General features: G+C 34.1%; 1 protein-coding gene across 3 annotated transcripts in view; it reads left to right on the forward strand.

The window, feature by feature from the left end:
• The window catches only part of PIK3C3 (phosphatidylinositol 3-kinase catalytic subunit type 3), a 131,385-nt gene that overhangs the window by 29,697 nt on the left and 87,670 nt on the right, over positions 1–14,018 (forward strand). For all 3 annotated transcript variants that reach the window (XR_747474.2, XM_010358790.2, XM_010358791.2), the window contains 4 exons: positions 4,260–4,346; positions 6,948–7,043; positions 9,832–9,903; positions 13,293–13,397. Coding sequence is in view for 2 of the 3 variants with exons in the window: in XM_010358790.2 (XP_010357092.1) it covers positions 4,260–4,346; positions 6,948–7,043; positions 9,832–9,903; positions 13,293–13,397 (360 nt within the window). In the remaining variant the exon portion in view is untranslated. The remainder of the gene's footprint in view (positions 1–4,259; positions 4,347–6,947; positions 7,044–9,831; positions 9,904–13,292; positions 13,398–14,018) is intronic.

The raw sequence follows: 14,018 nt of genomic DNA on the forward strand, positions 1-14,018 counted from the left end.
CTTTTTTGTCTAGTAAAGCAGAGAAGAATATGGAGCAATGAACTGTGAGTCCTAATGATCATGGAAGTCTGTCTATTTCCAGGGATCACTATCTGCTCCGAAATTTGTTTCCCTGCTGGTCTTATTCTTACACAATGCAGCAAGTTGGCCTACTTTTGGCTCTGTCCTTTATACTTTTATTAGACATCTACTAATCTGAGACATCTTCCTCAAGCACATCTTTTTGTTCTTCTATTAAATCTGACAATACAGAATTAGTACTCCAAGAAGTTTCCCAGGCGTGTTGTTATTTGGATCTCATGGATTCTTTTATTTAAATACCTTTTAAAACTCCTTGCTCTTTAATTCTTGGAGAAGTTAGGGCTAAATTATGCCATGTTTGTATGTGTGTTTGTGTGTGTGTGTGTGTGACAGTGGACTTTTCTTCCGAACTCTTTGTGGCTTCCTGTGAATTCTGTAAGAAACCTGTGTTCGTTTAAAAAGAGAGAATGAATTTTTTTTTTTTTTTTTTTTTTTTTTCCTATTTCTTGACTTGTCCCCATCCTAGAATGGGCATCCTAGTGAGGATTATTTCTTCACGGGTAATTGAAACAGATTGCCCTACTTTTACCGTGCCGCTTAACAGAATGCAGGTTTTCTCTTTGGAAAGATCTAAATCACCGACATTTCAGACCCAAAATGAAATACAAATTGTTATGCCACCTGTGTTTATTGTTCATTTTTGGTCTTTATAGAAGTTCCTGGATTGGGGATAACTGGAAGTTGCCTTGGACTGATGAAAACCTCTCAAGTATATCTACATTGTTATCAGCACCCATAAGAGATGAAGTGACATAGGTTATGGAGTAATTAGAATAGCTGTTACAGCTTACATAGTGCTTTATAGTTTTATAAAATTAATAAAAATTAATGTAATTATTAATAACTATTTCCCCTGCATTAAGCAGTAAAGGTAAACGGCTTTATGGTTTGAAGAAACAGAAGAGACTGTGTTAGCTGGAGTTTAGTAAATTTATTGGAGAGTTGAAGGAGATTATTCTGAAGAGGAAGGCAGCGATGGATCATTTAGCAATTGCGATAGCTAGTTCTAGACTTTTTCTGCTGTCTAAAGTGCAGCCAAGAGCTGACTTTGCCATCTCTAAACTGTACACACCTGCTCCATTGCAATGGAACAATTAATTGTGCTATGTGCTTGGGCTCTCTGATAAGTAAGCACTGTGGTAGCTAGTCTCTTAGGAGACTAGCTCAATGAAATGAAATATGAAATGAATGTGCCTTCTGATAGTCAATGAAATATGCCTTCTGATAGTCACACTCTTCCACATTATATCTGTATTACCCTGTGACTCATTTTAACTGATGAAATGCAGCAGAAGTGACGCTGCATCTGTTCTAGGCAAGACAGTGTGACAGCTTTGGTTTCTTCACATGTTGGGAACATAAAGCCATCATGTAAGAAGTCCAGCTATTCTGTTGGAGTGACCAAGTTGAAAAACCACTTGAAGAGGGAGCAGCACTGAGAGTATGTGGGGAACGAGAGGCCCTACCACCCTGGTATCCCAGCTGAACCCACCTTTTATCACCAAGGTGTTAGAAATGTGAGTCAAGCCAGCTTGGATGTTCCAGCTCCAACCACCCAATGAATACAATATTATAACTACCAATGAGTGAGACTACAAGAAAAAATTACTTAAATGTCTCTCAAGAAGATGATTTTGCCAAAAAAGTAAGGAGAAACAATAAAATGAATGTTGTTTTAAGCCACTAAGTTTTTGGGTGGTTTGTTATGGAGTAATAGGTAAATAGGACAGGCAGCTAGGAGACATTTTGAGTGGTAACTGTTTGAATCTGTGAAAATCATAAAATTAACTCAGATACACAGAATTTTTGCTGTCAATCTCAGAGTCAGGTACAGGAGATAGACATGCAAACAATTTCCATAGCATAAATGGTACCTTTAATTTCGCAACCAGTTTTGCAGTCAACAATATCTTTCCTATGAAGGCATACAGATTTTTCTCATTCTTTCGATTATAGTATTTCATAGTGTGTGTGTGTAGTTTACTTAACAGTTCCTACTATTGATAGACATTTTCATTCTTTTGTGTCTAATTTTTCTGTACTGCAAATAATGTTGCACAAATGTGAATTTCTCTATTATAATTTAAACTTATTTTCATAGTGACTGTACCAGTTTTAGTACTGGCATGCTGTCCATACATTCTTTAGTGGCTCTTGTGCAATCGGTCATATTTGGTATTCAAATTAGAAAGCTAATCATATACTATATGGGAGATAATATATATTAGCAGCAAACATAAATTTGCGAGCTAGTGAAAATGGCTTTAGAACATTTCTAATTTGTCTGAATAGTTTTAGTAAAGGAGGAAAAGGTTCCCACCACATTCTCCCTCATCTAAACTTAATTTACCATTGCCAATTCTTTGCTCATAGGAAACTAGTAGTGGATCAACTATTGCATCATAAATACAAAACTAATATTCAAGAAATGACAGAAATGAGTTTCACTTAAAATTAATCGTACATCAGTAGAGAGGATAGCAGAGACTGGTGGTAGGAGTATAGACTTGAGAATCATATAGACTGGGATTTAAACCCTAGCTTGGCCACTTCAAAGTCATCTGCAAACCGGGGTCAAAATTGTCTATGAAATAGTGTGGTTATAAAAAGTGCCTATAATTTGGCATGTAAATAAATGTTACTTTTTTCTCCATTCCTCTAGGAAGTATACAAACTCTTATTACTAATTGTTATTTCGTTTGTACAAGCAAAGGATGTAAAATGACCTTTTATATTTTCATTTATTTGGAAAACCAATTTGCAGCATATTGCGAAGTGAGTGAGAATAGAAGCTTCCAATGACTGCATGAAATAATACCACCTATTATATTTTGCATCTGTTATTTTATTTGAGTTTTGGGAGTAAGAATAGACATTAATACTTTGATTTTATTTATGTGGGTTCAGAAAGGACATAGTTTGAAAATGGAGTATTAAGGTTGGAACTCTGGTCTTCCGGCTTCTACTCTATCACTCTTTTCTGTAGGTCACATTGCCTGATCTTCTTTTGGTTTCCTTGTGACTATTTCTAGGTCTCTTTCCATGCTGCCAGCATATTTGTCTATTATTCCACCAGAGCCAACACAATATTTAGTTGCTGCTTTTTGTAATCATGCTAAGCTTCTTAATAACTTTTCATACAATTTCATATAGAAATTACCTCACGTGAGAGGGAATTATTGGAAGAAAGCTAAACTGATATTACTTTTTTTTAAAATTAAAATGAACTTCAGACTTTTTGTGTGACGTTAGTATTTTTATTTCTGAAATAGTGTGACCGCATAGTTGTGATGAGTTGAGGAAGAGAAAAAAGATTGATAGTGAAGATTTTTAGTTCTGCAAGAGAGAGAAAATTGATGGCAGTGTTTACTGTTCTTATAGGAATGCTGTCATGATATGGACAATGAAGTGGAAGAAACTGATACAGATAAGCTACTATGTAAAGCTTTTATGTCCAGTTTTGCTTTATACTGTCAATTTGTTTAGAAGGAATGAGAGGGGTGTTGATTTTTAGTATTACACATTCTAATTCAAAATCTGGTTCTAATTTGAGGACCTTGGAACTTACCTGGAATTCTCTATGGATTTGAAAGTCGAAGAATTATTATTTGATTTATAAAACTAAGGTTAGATTGGTACGTAAGACCTCACAGGACTCTACCAACTGCTATTCTAGAAAACTGAAGTCTTTTATCACCGTTCCCTAAAATTAAAGCATACATGCGTATGTGTAAGCTTAAACCTTAGAATATTAATGTATAAACCCAGAAAAATGCCTTATTACCTGTAACTGTCATTTATTCATGTTGGTTAGATACATTGAAAGCTGGGAAGAAAAAACTGGTTTATTTCCCATTCATGAAACTATTATTATAATTCCATCTTTTTGTAACAGTCAAAATATGAGAAATATAGAACATGGAGATAATTTCAGGAACAACTTCATTATTCTTTATCATGTCAAAATATGGCAAATTGTGGACCTTTTTAAAAAAAGTTTTTCTTTAAAAAAATAGTGATTTGTCTCTTGCCAACTTTCTTATCCTGCTAGTTGCATATGGTTTCTCTTGTATATTGGTAAGTATCATATGTGAAGCGGACATTGCCATTCTGACATTCTTGGTCCTTCTTTCTACTAGATCTATATTAAAATTCTCGTCATTGTATTTATTCTGCAGCTCACCAAAGCTCATCGACAAGGACACATGGTGAAAGTAGATTGGCTGGATAGATTGACATTTAGAGAAATAGAAATGATAAATGAGGTGAGTTATTTCCCTCTTTTATTTTAAAATATTTTCTGTAAATTTTTAATGATTTTTTGATAAGAATTGTTTATTATTAGGTATCTTACAAATGTAGGATTATTAGGGTTAACCCCTGTAGTTGGGAATTCTATACTAATAACTGGAAAATTTGAGGTATCAGCCTTCCCTATATTTTAACGTAATGTCAAACCATGAAGTAGGTAGTGGATATTGTAAGATGTTCTGAATATCATATGAGTGAAACCTGTGCAGGCTTAATGCCTCAGTGGTGGGTTCTCTGTCATATCAGCTCATGTTCAAGCCAGTGTTGGATAAATCTTCCATCAGCACAGTGCCAGCTTTTCAGTTGCCATAAATCATTTCAACAAGTTCTCTCTTCAATTAATTTATCGCTTGTCTATAGAGGGTGTGTATAGGAGTCTGCACCTCTATAAGGTTACATGATTTAAGTGATTTTTTTTCTTGACCTTGTATATGAGCCAGTGTATATGTTTAAATAAAGATGGCTTCAATGAGAGTCCTGCCAGAAGTTGTAACAAGAATAGTTTCCTTTTTTGTATATTTGCTCTAAAATACCAGATGTTAGGCCTAATGTTCCACACCTAGAGAACAGAAATAATAATTATATTTTTAATCAGATTAGGAGAGAGGACATCAGTTTGTGATTTGTCTAATTTATAATAACCATAAGCCACAACTTACTTAATTTATATTCTCCAAATAATTTTCAGCAGGTAGAAAGAGAGAAGTTTTTAATTTTATGGTGAACCATTGTAAAAGTTAGATTTTAGCATTCTTTTATTTAAAATAAAGGTAGTGATGTTGAACAACATTTACATTCAATTCTCGTATTTGGTCCCTTTTCTAAATTTATTCATAATACATTCTTATATACTTAAACTGGAAGAAAGGCTTACTTTTTTATTTTTATAATAGTCACATTTCAAAAAGTTTACTCATAATACTAACTTATGTTTTTCTCTTCTTAGATATCACTGGGTATGGAAAATGTAATGTTAGAGTGTGCTTTGCCCAGCCTTTTTCATATTTTCACATTTTAATTTCTTTAAAAGAAATTACCATTACCACCCTATTACCATTACCAAAATAGACTATAATATGTTTCATAAAGCTGAATAATGTAAGTAACCTCTTCGGACCTTTATTATTTATTATCATGTCTTTTTTTTCTCTTTAGAGACAAGGTCTTACTCTGTCACCCAGACTGGATTGCCCTGGTATGCCCAGTGCAGCCTCAAACTTCTGGACTCAGGCAGTCCTGCTGCCTCAGCTTCACAAGTTGCTAGGACTACAGGCCTGGCTAATATTTTTAAAGTTTTTTGTAGAGTCTAGCTCTATTGCCCAGGATAGTCTCAGAATTTTTTGTAGAGTCTGGCTCTGTTGCCCAGGATAGTCTCAAACTCCTGGCTTCAAGCAGTCCTCCCACCTCTGCCTCCCAAAGTGCTAGGATTACAGGTGTGAGCCACCATGCCTGGTGATTTTACATATTAGAGCTAAAACCATTTATACAGGTGTTTTGGGTCAAGGCTAATTACCCCTTTAGACTTCATTGTATTTTCACTTCATCATCACCCTAATACAGTCATGTGCCTCATCACGTCATTTCGTTCAACCACAGATCACATGTACAGTGGTGGTTCCATAAGATTATAGTACTTTATTTTTACTGTACCTTTTCTCTTTTAGGTATGTTTAGACACACAGGTGCTTAACTGTTGTGTTACAGTTGCCCACAGTATTCAGTACAGTAACCTGAATTAACCTGAAGTGACAAGTTTGTAGCCTAGGGGTAATAGGCTATACCATATAACCTAGGTGTGCAGTAGGCTATACCATATAGATTTGTGTGTTTACACTTCATGATGTTCACACGACCAAACTGCCTAATGATTCATTTCTCAGAATGTGTACCTGTTGGTAAGTGACATGTGACCATGTTTGCTTTTTTATTTTAAAGGGGACACAATTATATAAATTTTTTTTTAATATTGGAACGAGAAGTAATTATTCCGCAGTATATTTAAAGTGTGGATAAAAATTTACAAGTGACATATCATTTTAAGACCGTTTATAAATTGTGAGAAGCTTGTAAAGGCTATACTTGGTAAACTCAAATGGCCTCTTTTGTTAGGTTGCACACTTTTGTTATTTTTGATTTTTGTTACATATATTGATTTCTGTAGTTTAGTCATATAGGTTAAGGGTGAACTTACGTTACAGTTGTTAGAAGGACAAACCATTCTTTTTATTTTTGAAATAAAATAGTTGTCATGAACATGTGTGCAAAATACCTTCAAGATTATAAACGCAAACTACTGAATACACCAAAAATGTTCAATTTGAGAAAGCAGTTATTAGTGCATGGTAGACACCACTGAATAAACAGTAGTGCTGTCTGTAATAAAATAATAGTGCTGTGTAAAACACACTACATGTATATAATAAAATAAAAATGTGTTATGTTTTGACTTGTATTTGATAGATATGTGTGTTATTGGGAAAAATGATGCATACTGATCCTTTAAGAGAATGTTGAAAATAATCATTTTTCATGAAAATCATTTTTTTCTTTTTCAGAGTGAAAAACGAAGTTCTAATTTCATGTACCTGATGGTTGAGTTTCGATGTGTCAAGTGTGATGATAAGGAATATGGTATTGTTTACTATGAAAAGGTATTTGCCTTGGAACTGTTTTTGGTCTCTAGAGGGGAGAGGAAACATTAAAAAGTATTACTGTTGTTCCTGCTGGGATGAATTATTTGGTTGCAGGGTAGCATCAGACAGCTGTCAGCAGCAGCTGTTTATGTATACACAAATCAAATCATATAACTACAACAAGATTACAAAAGCCGATCACTCATGTAATGCAGTTCTGGGTTACAGAATTCAATAAGTATGCAAGTGATTAAAAACTTTGTGATTAATTGTTCTGCAAATTGGCAAGTAGGACACTAAGTAATGACTTTATTTACTAATATTATTTATTGAAAAAATGAAAGGGGGAAATTATATTTCTAAGTGGTAGGCTATTTATTGAAAGTTAAGAGTCAGTTTGTTATTGGAGTGTATGTGTAATGTCTGTATGTGGCCCTCACTAACGTATACTTATGAAATACTTCAGAAATGTTCATTTATTTGTACAGCAGATGCAAAATTAAGGCAACAATTTTACCATCAGGCTGGGTAATAACGAATATGCAGTTATAGATTTGCTTTGTTCTGCCCATTATGCTACAGAAAGTAGTTCTGTGTTTAGTATGTACCTACTTGAAAGTATCTTCCTTATATTTTTGTAGAAGGTGCTTCATTTGAGTACTACAGAAATATATACTCAAAATATATACTCATATTTTGAGTACTACTCAAAATATATAATTGAGAAATAATTATATATTTAAGTACTACAGAAAATAATTGTATGCAGGCCAGGTATGGTGGCTCATGCCTGTAATCCCAGCACTGTGGTTGACTGTGCGGGAAGATTACTAGAGCCCAGGAGTTTGAGACCCACCTGGGCAACATGGCGAGACTTCATCTTTATTTAAAATAAATATAAAAAAATTTTTAAAAGTATGCATAGTTTGAAACCACATCAAATGTCTTCTGTTCTTGTGTTAATAGTCGACAAATGTTAAATCAGTGTAAATGATGACAGACTTTTGATACATGGCATAGTAGTAGATTAATAGATTAATATTTCTTCTAGCATAAAACCAAGCTGATATGCAGTGTATTTGTTCATTAGAAGCAGTCCTTTTAAATTGAATTTACATTTTATTGTTGTTTATTAAAGCTGTCACAAGTGATTTTTAAAATATATATACTTTTATAAATTACTGTTGGAAAGGTTTTCATAATGAAATTTTGAGTTTTTACCGTTTATTTATGATCTTTTTTCAAGTTACTGTTCATATTTTTGTCTTTAACTTATACCCCTTCCATGTTAGTGAAAGACTAGGAAGTGTTAACTTGTTTCTGCCTTTTATTTTATAAATGGTACTCCTTGGATAGATTATTTAACACTGTTTATTAATTTATTAGAAAAAATAGATCAAAAAAGGGAAATGTGAGTGAAACTGTTCTATCACCAGTGCATTTTAATAAAATCGTATTTTATATTTTATACTATATGTCATTTCATTAAAAGCAGTATTTTCTACCCACATAGAGTTTGTATTGCAAAAACATGCTAATGGAGAAAGTACTTTGAAACATTGTAGATGTGAAGGATCCTTTGAAAGACAGCTTTGATAGCAGATGAAATAATAACAGAATAGAAATTAGAAGAATTTCAAGTATTTTTGAAAAGGTTCTTGACCCCTTTCTACCACTTCCTGAAAATTGCTCATAAATTAATGCCCGTCTACTCACCCTGTCGTATTTCCACTTAGTGTAAAGATTGCTGGGCCAGTGTATTGAATCTAATGGAAATAGACTTTGTTGTCACCTGTCTTTTGTGACAGATAGCCTTAGTGAAGATTACTTGTCACAGTTGGGCTGATAAATGTGTTTTCTGGTGTTGTGACTGAGAACAAGCCTGTTAAACAACAGCTGTGGGAATTTGTGGTTTTCTCTAAGACTCAATTACTGAACTGAAGTAAAGTCACAGTGCTTCCCTGCTTTCAGTCTCTCCTGAGTTTGTTGCCCATATTTAAAACTGAAAACATACTAGCATTTGGAAACTGGCAGAAAAGCTTGATGCTAGATATACAATCATGAGAAAGTGAATTTTGACCTTAATTAGTTTAGCCTTTTTCCAGTATATTTGGCAGTGACATTTTTATGTTGAATTGCCTTTGTCGCATTGGATAAAAATAAAAGCCAACATTCTTCAAAGGTGATAATACCAACAAAATAGGATGGCTTTATTTCTGAAAAAATGATTGATTGATTTTATTATTCAAGTTTAGATTATGTTGAGCAGGTGTACCTTTGAGAAACAATGTTGTTTATTCTCTGGCTGTGTATAAATTTGAATAATATTAACCCCACACCTAAAATTCTGCTCCTTTGAATGGATCTCAGTTGTGATACCTTGAAAAATTACCATTTAGTTTTTGCAAGTGGTGCAACACATCCGTTGTGCCATATTTTACATATAGTCTGTGGTTTCTTGTTCTGAGTTTGAAAATTAGCACGTTTTTAAAAATCCACTGTTATTATATGAACGAAGTTTAAAAGAAAAGGAACAACTCAAAACAATCTAATTTCCAGACCTCATATCTCTGAAACTTTAGTAACAGTTTTGTTAGAGTTTTTCTCAAAATAATCTTGTAATCAACCAAAGAGAGGTACAAAGTGGATATGCATTTTATAATATTGTTAGAAGAAGATAAGGATTTCTTTAGAGGTAAGAATGATGTTCATCAAATAGAATTAAAATACATTGGTGTGTACATCATATACTGTTTCCTATTGGATTAAATTACTTTATTAAAATAATTATTGCTCTGTAATCTAGGACGGTGATGAATCATCTCCAATTTTAACAAGTTTTGAATTAGTGAAAGTTCCTGACCCCCAGATGTCTATGGTAAGTTATTGTGCGAATTGTTTTATGAAAGTACTTTTCTTCAGAGTAATTGTGAGTTAGCCACATCATGTACTTTCTTTAAATAAAGTAATATGTAACTGCCTCTGTTACCTAAAAGTGATTCATAAATTCACTTTAGCATCTAGACTCTGTTTCTGATGGAATTTTATGAGGAATATCAACATCCTAAAACTAAGGTAAGGGTAGAGTAGGGTTGGGCATCCATTTTATTTGATTTGCTGAAAGAGCTAGGCGGTATAGTCCTTTTTTTTTCTTTCTTCGGGTTTGGGGGATGTAATCTTGAAGTGAAGACTTGACAGAACTGGTATTTGAAAGATTGTCATCATACGGAAGGAGAATTTGCATGTTACAGGAGGATTCTATAACTAGAATGAATGCATCAAAATTTTAGGGAGACCCATTTGTTGGAAAGTAGGGAAGATTGCTGTATCCCTAGAACTATTCAATTTGGAACATGGTAACTTGGATGATGGTGGGATACCTTTTTTTTTTTATTTTTTATTTTTTTATTATACTTTAAGTTCTAGGGTACATGTGCATAACGTGCAGATTTGTTACATATGTATACTTGTGCCATGTTGGTGTGCTGCACCCATCAACTCATCAGCACCCATCAATTCATCATTTATATCAGGTATAACTCCCAATGCAATCCCTCCCCCCTCCCCCCTCCCCATGATAGGCCCCGATGTGTGATGTTCCCCTTCCCGAGTCCAAGTGATCTCATTGTTCAGTTCCCACCTATGAGTGAGAACATGCGGCGTTTGGTTTTCTGTTCTTGTGATAGTTTGCTAAGGATGATGGTTTCCAGCTGCATCCATGTCCCTACAAAGGACGCAAACTCATCCTTTTTTATGGCTGCATAGTATTCCATGGTGTATATGTGCCACATTTTCTTAATCCAGTCTGTCACAGATGGACATTTGGGTTGATTCCAAGTCTTTGCTATTGTGAATAGTGCCGCAATAAACATACGTGTGCATGTGTCTTTATAGCAGCATGATTTATAATCCTTTGGGTATACACCCAGTAGTGGGATGGCTGGGTCATATGGTACATCTAGTTCTAGATCCTTGAGGAATCGCCATACTGTTTTCCATAATGGTTGAACTAGTTTACAATCCCACCAACAGTGTAAAAGTGTTCCTATTTCTCCACATCCTCTCCAGCACCTGTTGTTTCCTGACTTTTGAATGATTGCCATTCTAACTGGTGTGAGATGGTATCTCATTGTGGTTTTGATTTGCATTTCTCTGATGGCGAGTGATGATGAGCATTTTTTCATGTGTCTGTTGACTGTATGAATGTCTTCTTTTATTAACGAATTTTTGAGATGATAGCTTTCTCTCAGGGATATGAGGATAAGAATTCATACGATGCAAAAGAAGTTTAATTAGATGACTTTAGAATTACAAACTTGTAGGCACAAACTCCTTTTAGCAGCACACTAGATACCATGATTTTCTCAGTTACAGTTCATTTACATCATTCCAACTCTTTTTGTTCTAATTTTATTCAATTCTAATTAGATTAGTTACCTTCCTCATCAGACCAAAGTGGATTAAAATTGGGACATTGGATGATGAAAACATGATGATTGAGATAAGTATAGGTCATGAAAGCAGGAATGGCTGGCTGATGGCCTAATATCAAAGGAAGAGATGGGCAGTGGGGAAAGTAGAGTATAAAAAGTTAAAAAGAAAAGGCCATTTGAGGATCTGGTAGGAACATTCTAAAGACCTTGACAGTTCCTATGCATAGTATAGTAGAATCCAGTTAATATATCTCCAATTGGCACTGAATTTTCAGTATAAAATCAAATTATATTTTACATTTTTGATATTCAGAGCACACACTAAGTATGAAGAAATTCAGTTCAGCCTGTAGTCATAGTTATTTGTTAAACGGAGAAACACATTTTAAATGTAAACTTTGGGTGGGACTGAGATGATATACAGCTGTATCTGACAATAAAACAGACTATAATTACAATAATGTGGTACTGACACATATATGTACACCAATATACTGGTTGAACAGAATTAAAAGCCCAGAAATACATCCAAGTATGTATGGAAATCTAGTATATGATAAAGGTGGCATTTCTTCACTAAGTCTTAAGGCTGAGGAATGGAATTAATTTGGAAAAAAACCCTAAAATTATATCCATACCTCATACCATACATAGGAATAAACTCCAAATGGATCTGTAATGTAAATGTTAGGAAATGAAACTAGGCCAAGCATGGTGGCTCATGCTTGTAATCTTAACACTTTTGAGAGACCGAGGCAGGAGGATTGCTTGAGCCCATGAATTCTAGACCAGTTGGGGCAACTTAGGGAGACCCCATCTCTACAAAAAATAAAATAGCCAGGTAGTGGCACCTACCTGTAGTCCTAGCTACTTGGGAGGTTGAGATAGGAGGATTGCATGAACTCAGGAGGTCAAGGCTGCAGTGAGCTGTAATCATGCCAGTGTACTGCAGTTTGGTCAACAGAGCAAGATCCTATCTCAAAAAAGAAACCATACTAGTATTTTACTGTCAGTGTAGGGAAAGACTTTTTTACTGTGACTCAGAATCCAGAGACAATAAAATAAATGATTGATAAATTTAACTAAATTTTAAAAATTACATGGCTGAAGAGACCAACAAAGCCAAAGGACGGTTAACAAACTGGGAGAAAATACTTAACTACATACATTACAGATATATTAAGGCTGATATATAAAGAACTCTTAAAAATGAAGGACAAAGGACCATAAAGCCAATAAAAAAATTAGGAATATGACATAAACAGTTCACACATGCAATAAGAAATAAATAATATAAATTTATATTTTGTTTTAGGCAATGACTGTATGGTTAAAACTAATAATTTTGTCCATGGGTAAAATAGCACCAGATGTGTATATTCAAGCGTTGTGATTATTGTCCTTGCCCTCAGTGACTGATAGCTTAAATAACTGCTGCGGTGATAATATAGTGACATCACAGGGTCATTAGTAGCTGATAGGAGGAAGAAATGCTTTAGTCTGTGTTGTCAGGGAAGAGTTTACAGTGATGGTGATATTTGACTGGTTAGAGGATATGGAAACCTTGAATTATGTGGAGAGTGAAGGGAAGATGTTTTAAGAAGCTTTAATGACATGTGTATATTATGGGACTAGTGGAGTTTAAGGCATACTTAGTTTCCCAGTCTTGAGAAGGATACATATTTTTAAGATATGTAGAAGACTGCTAAAGTTGTATCAGAATAAAACATTAAATATTATTAAATGCTTCTAAGTACCTTTTCTATTTATGAATAGCTGTTGAAATTTCCTTTCGGTGAAGTTTACATTGTCAATATTTTCAAATAATTTATAGGAGAATTTAGTTGAGAGCAAACACCACAAGCTTGCCCGGAGTTTAAGAAGTGGACCTTCTGACCATGATCTCAAACCCAATGCTGCCACAAGAGATCAGTTAAATGTAAGAGAATTATGCAATGTTAATTTAAAAATAGTTAAATGGGTGTTTTGGTTGAAGCTGATAGCTATCACCTCACTTAAAAATTATTTAGATGCACATTTTCTCCAGGTTGATGAATCCTGCATCATGTTCATAATTTCACAGATCAGCAGTTCTGTTATCATTTGGGGCTTTCCATAAATTTATTATCTCTGGAGACAGAACTGCAAATACTATATACTTTCATGTCAATAGATAGTATTCTTAGAAGCTGGCCCTAAGACATTGCCTGAGAGAGGACTTACTGTGTACACATGCCTTGTTGTATGCATTGACTTTAAAAGAATTTATTGTGTGCACATTTTTCCTTTTTCTGGTAGGGGACATTGTTATTTTGCTATGTCTTGTTTTTGGTTGAATTAAATGAACTCTCCAGTTAAATATTTACCTGTGGAATATGACTTTCTGTTCTTCTCCTTTAAACTGCATTTTGGACACATAATTGTAGCAAATTTAAGGCCTACTTGACTGCGTTTACATTTTCCTTGTTTGTATAATAATTGTAGTATAGAATTATTTAAATAAATGAAAAATATTAAGTGAAATGGAAATATATAGGACATGTATGGTTGACAAAATTAG

The sequence above is a fragment of the Rhinopithecus roxellana genome, chromosome 21, assembly GCF_007565055.1.
Source record: "Rhinopithecus roxellana isolate Shanxi Qingling chromosome 21, ASM756505v1, whole genome shotgun sequence".
NCBI lineage: Eukaryota > Metazoa > Chordata > Mammalia > Primates > Cercopithecidae > Rhinopithecus > Rhinopithecus roxellana.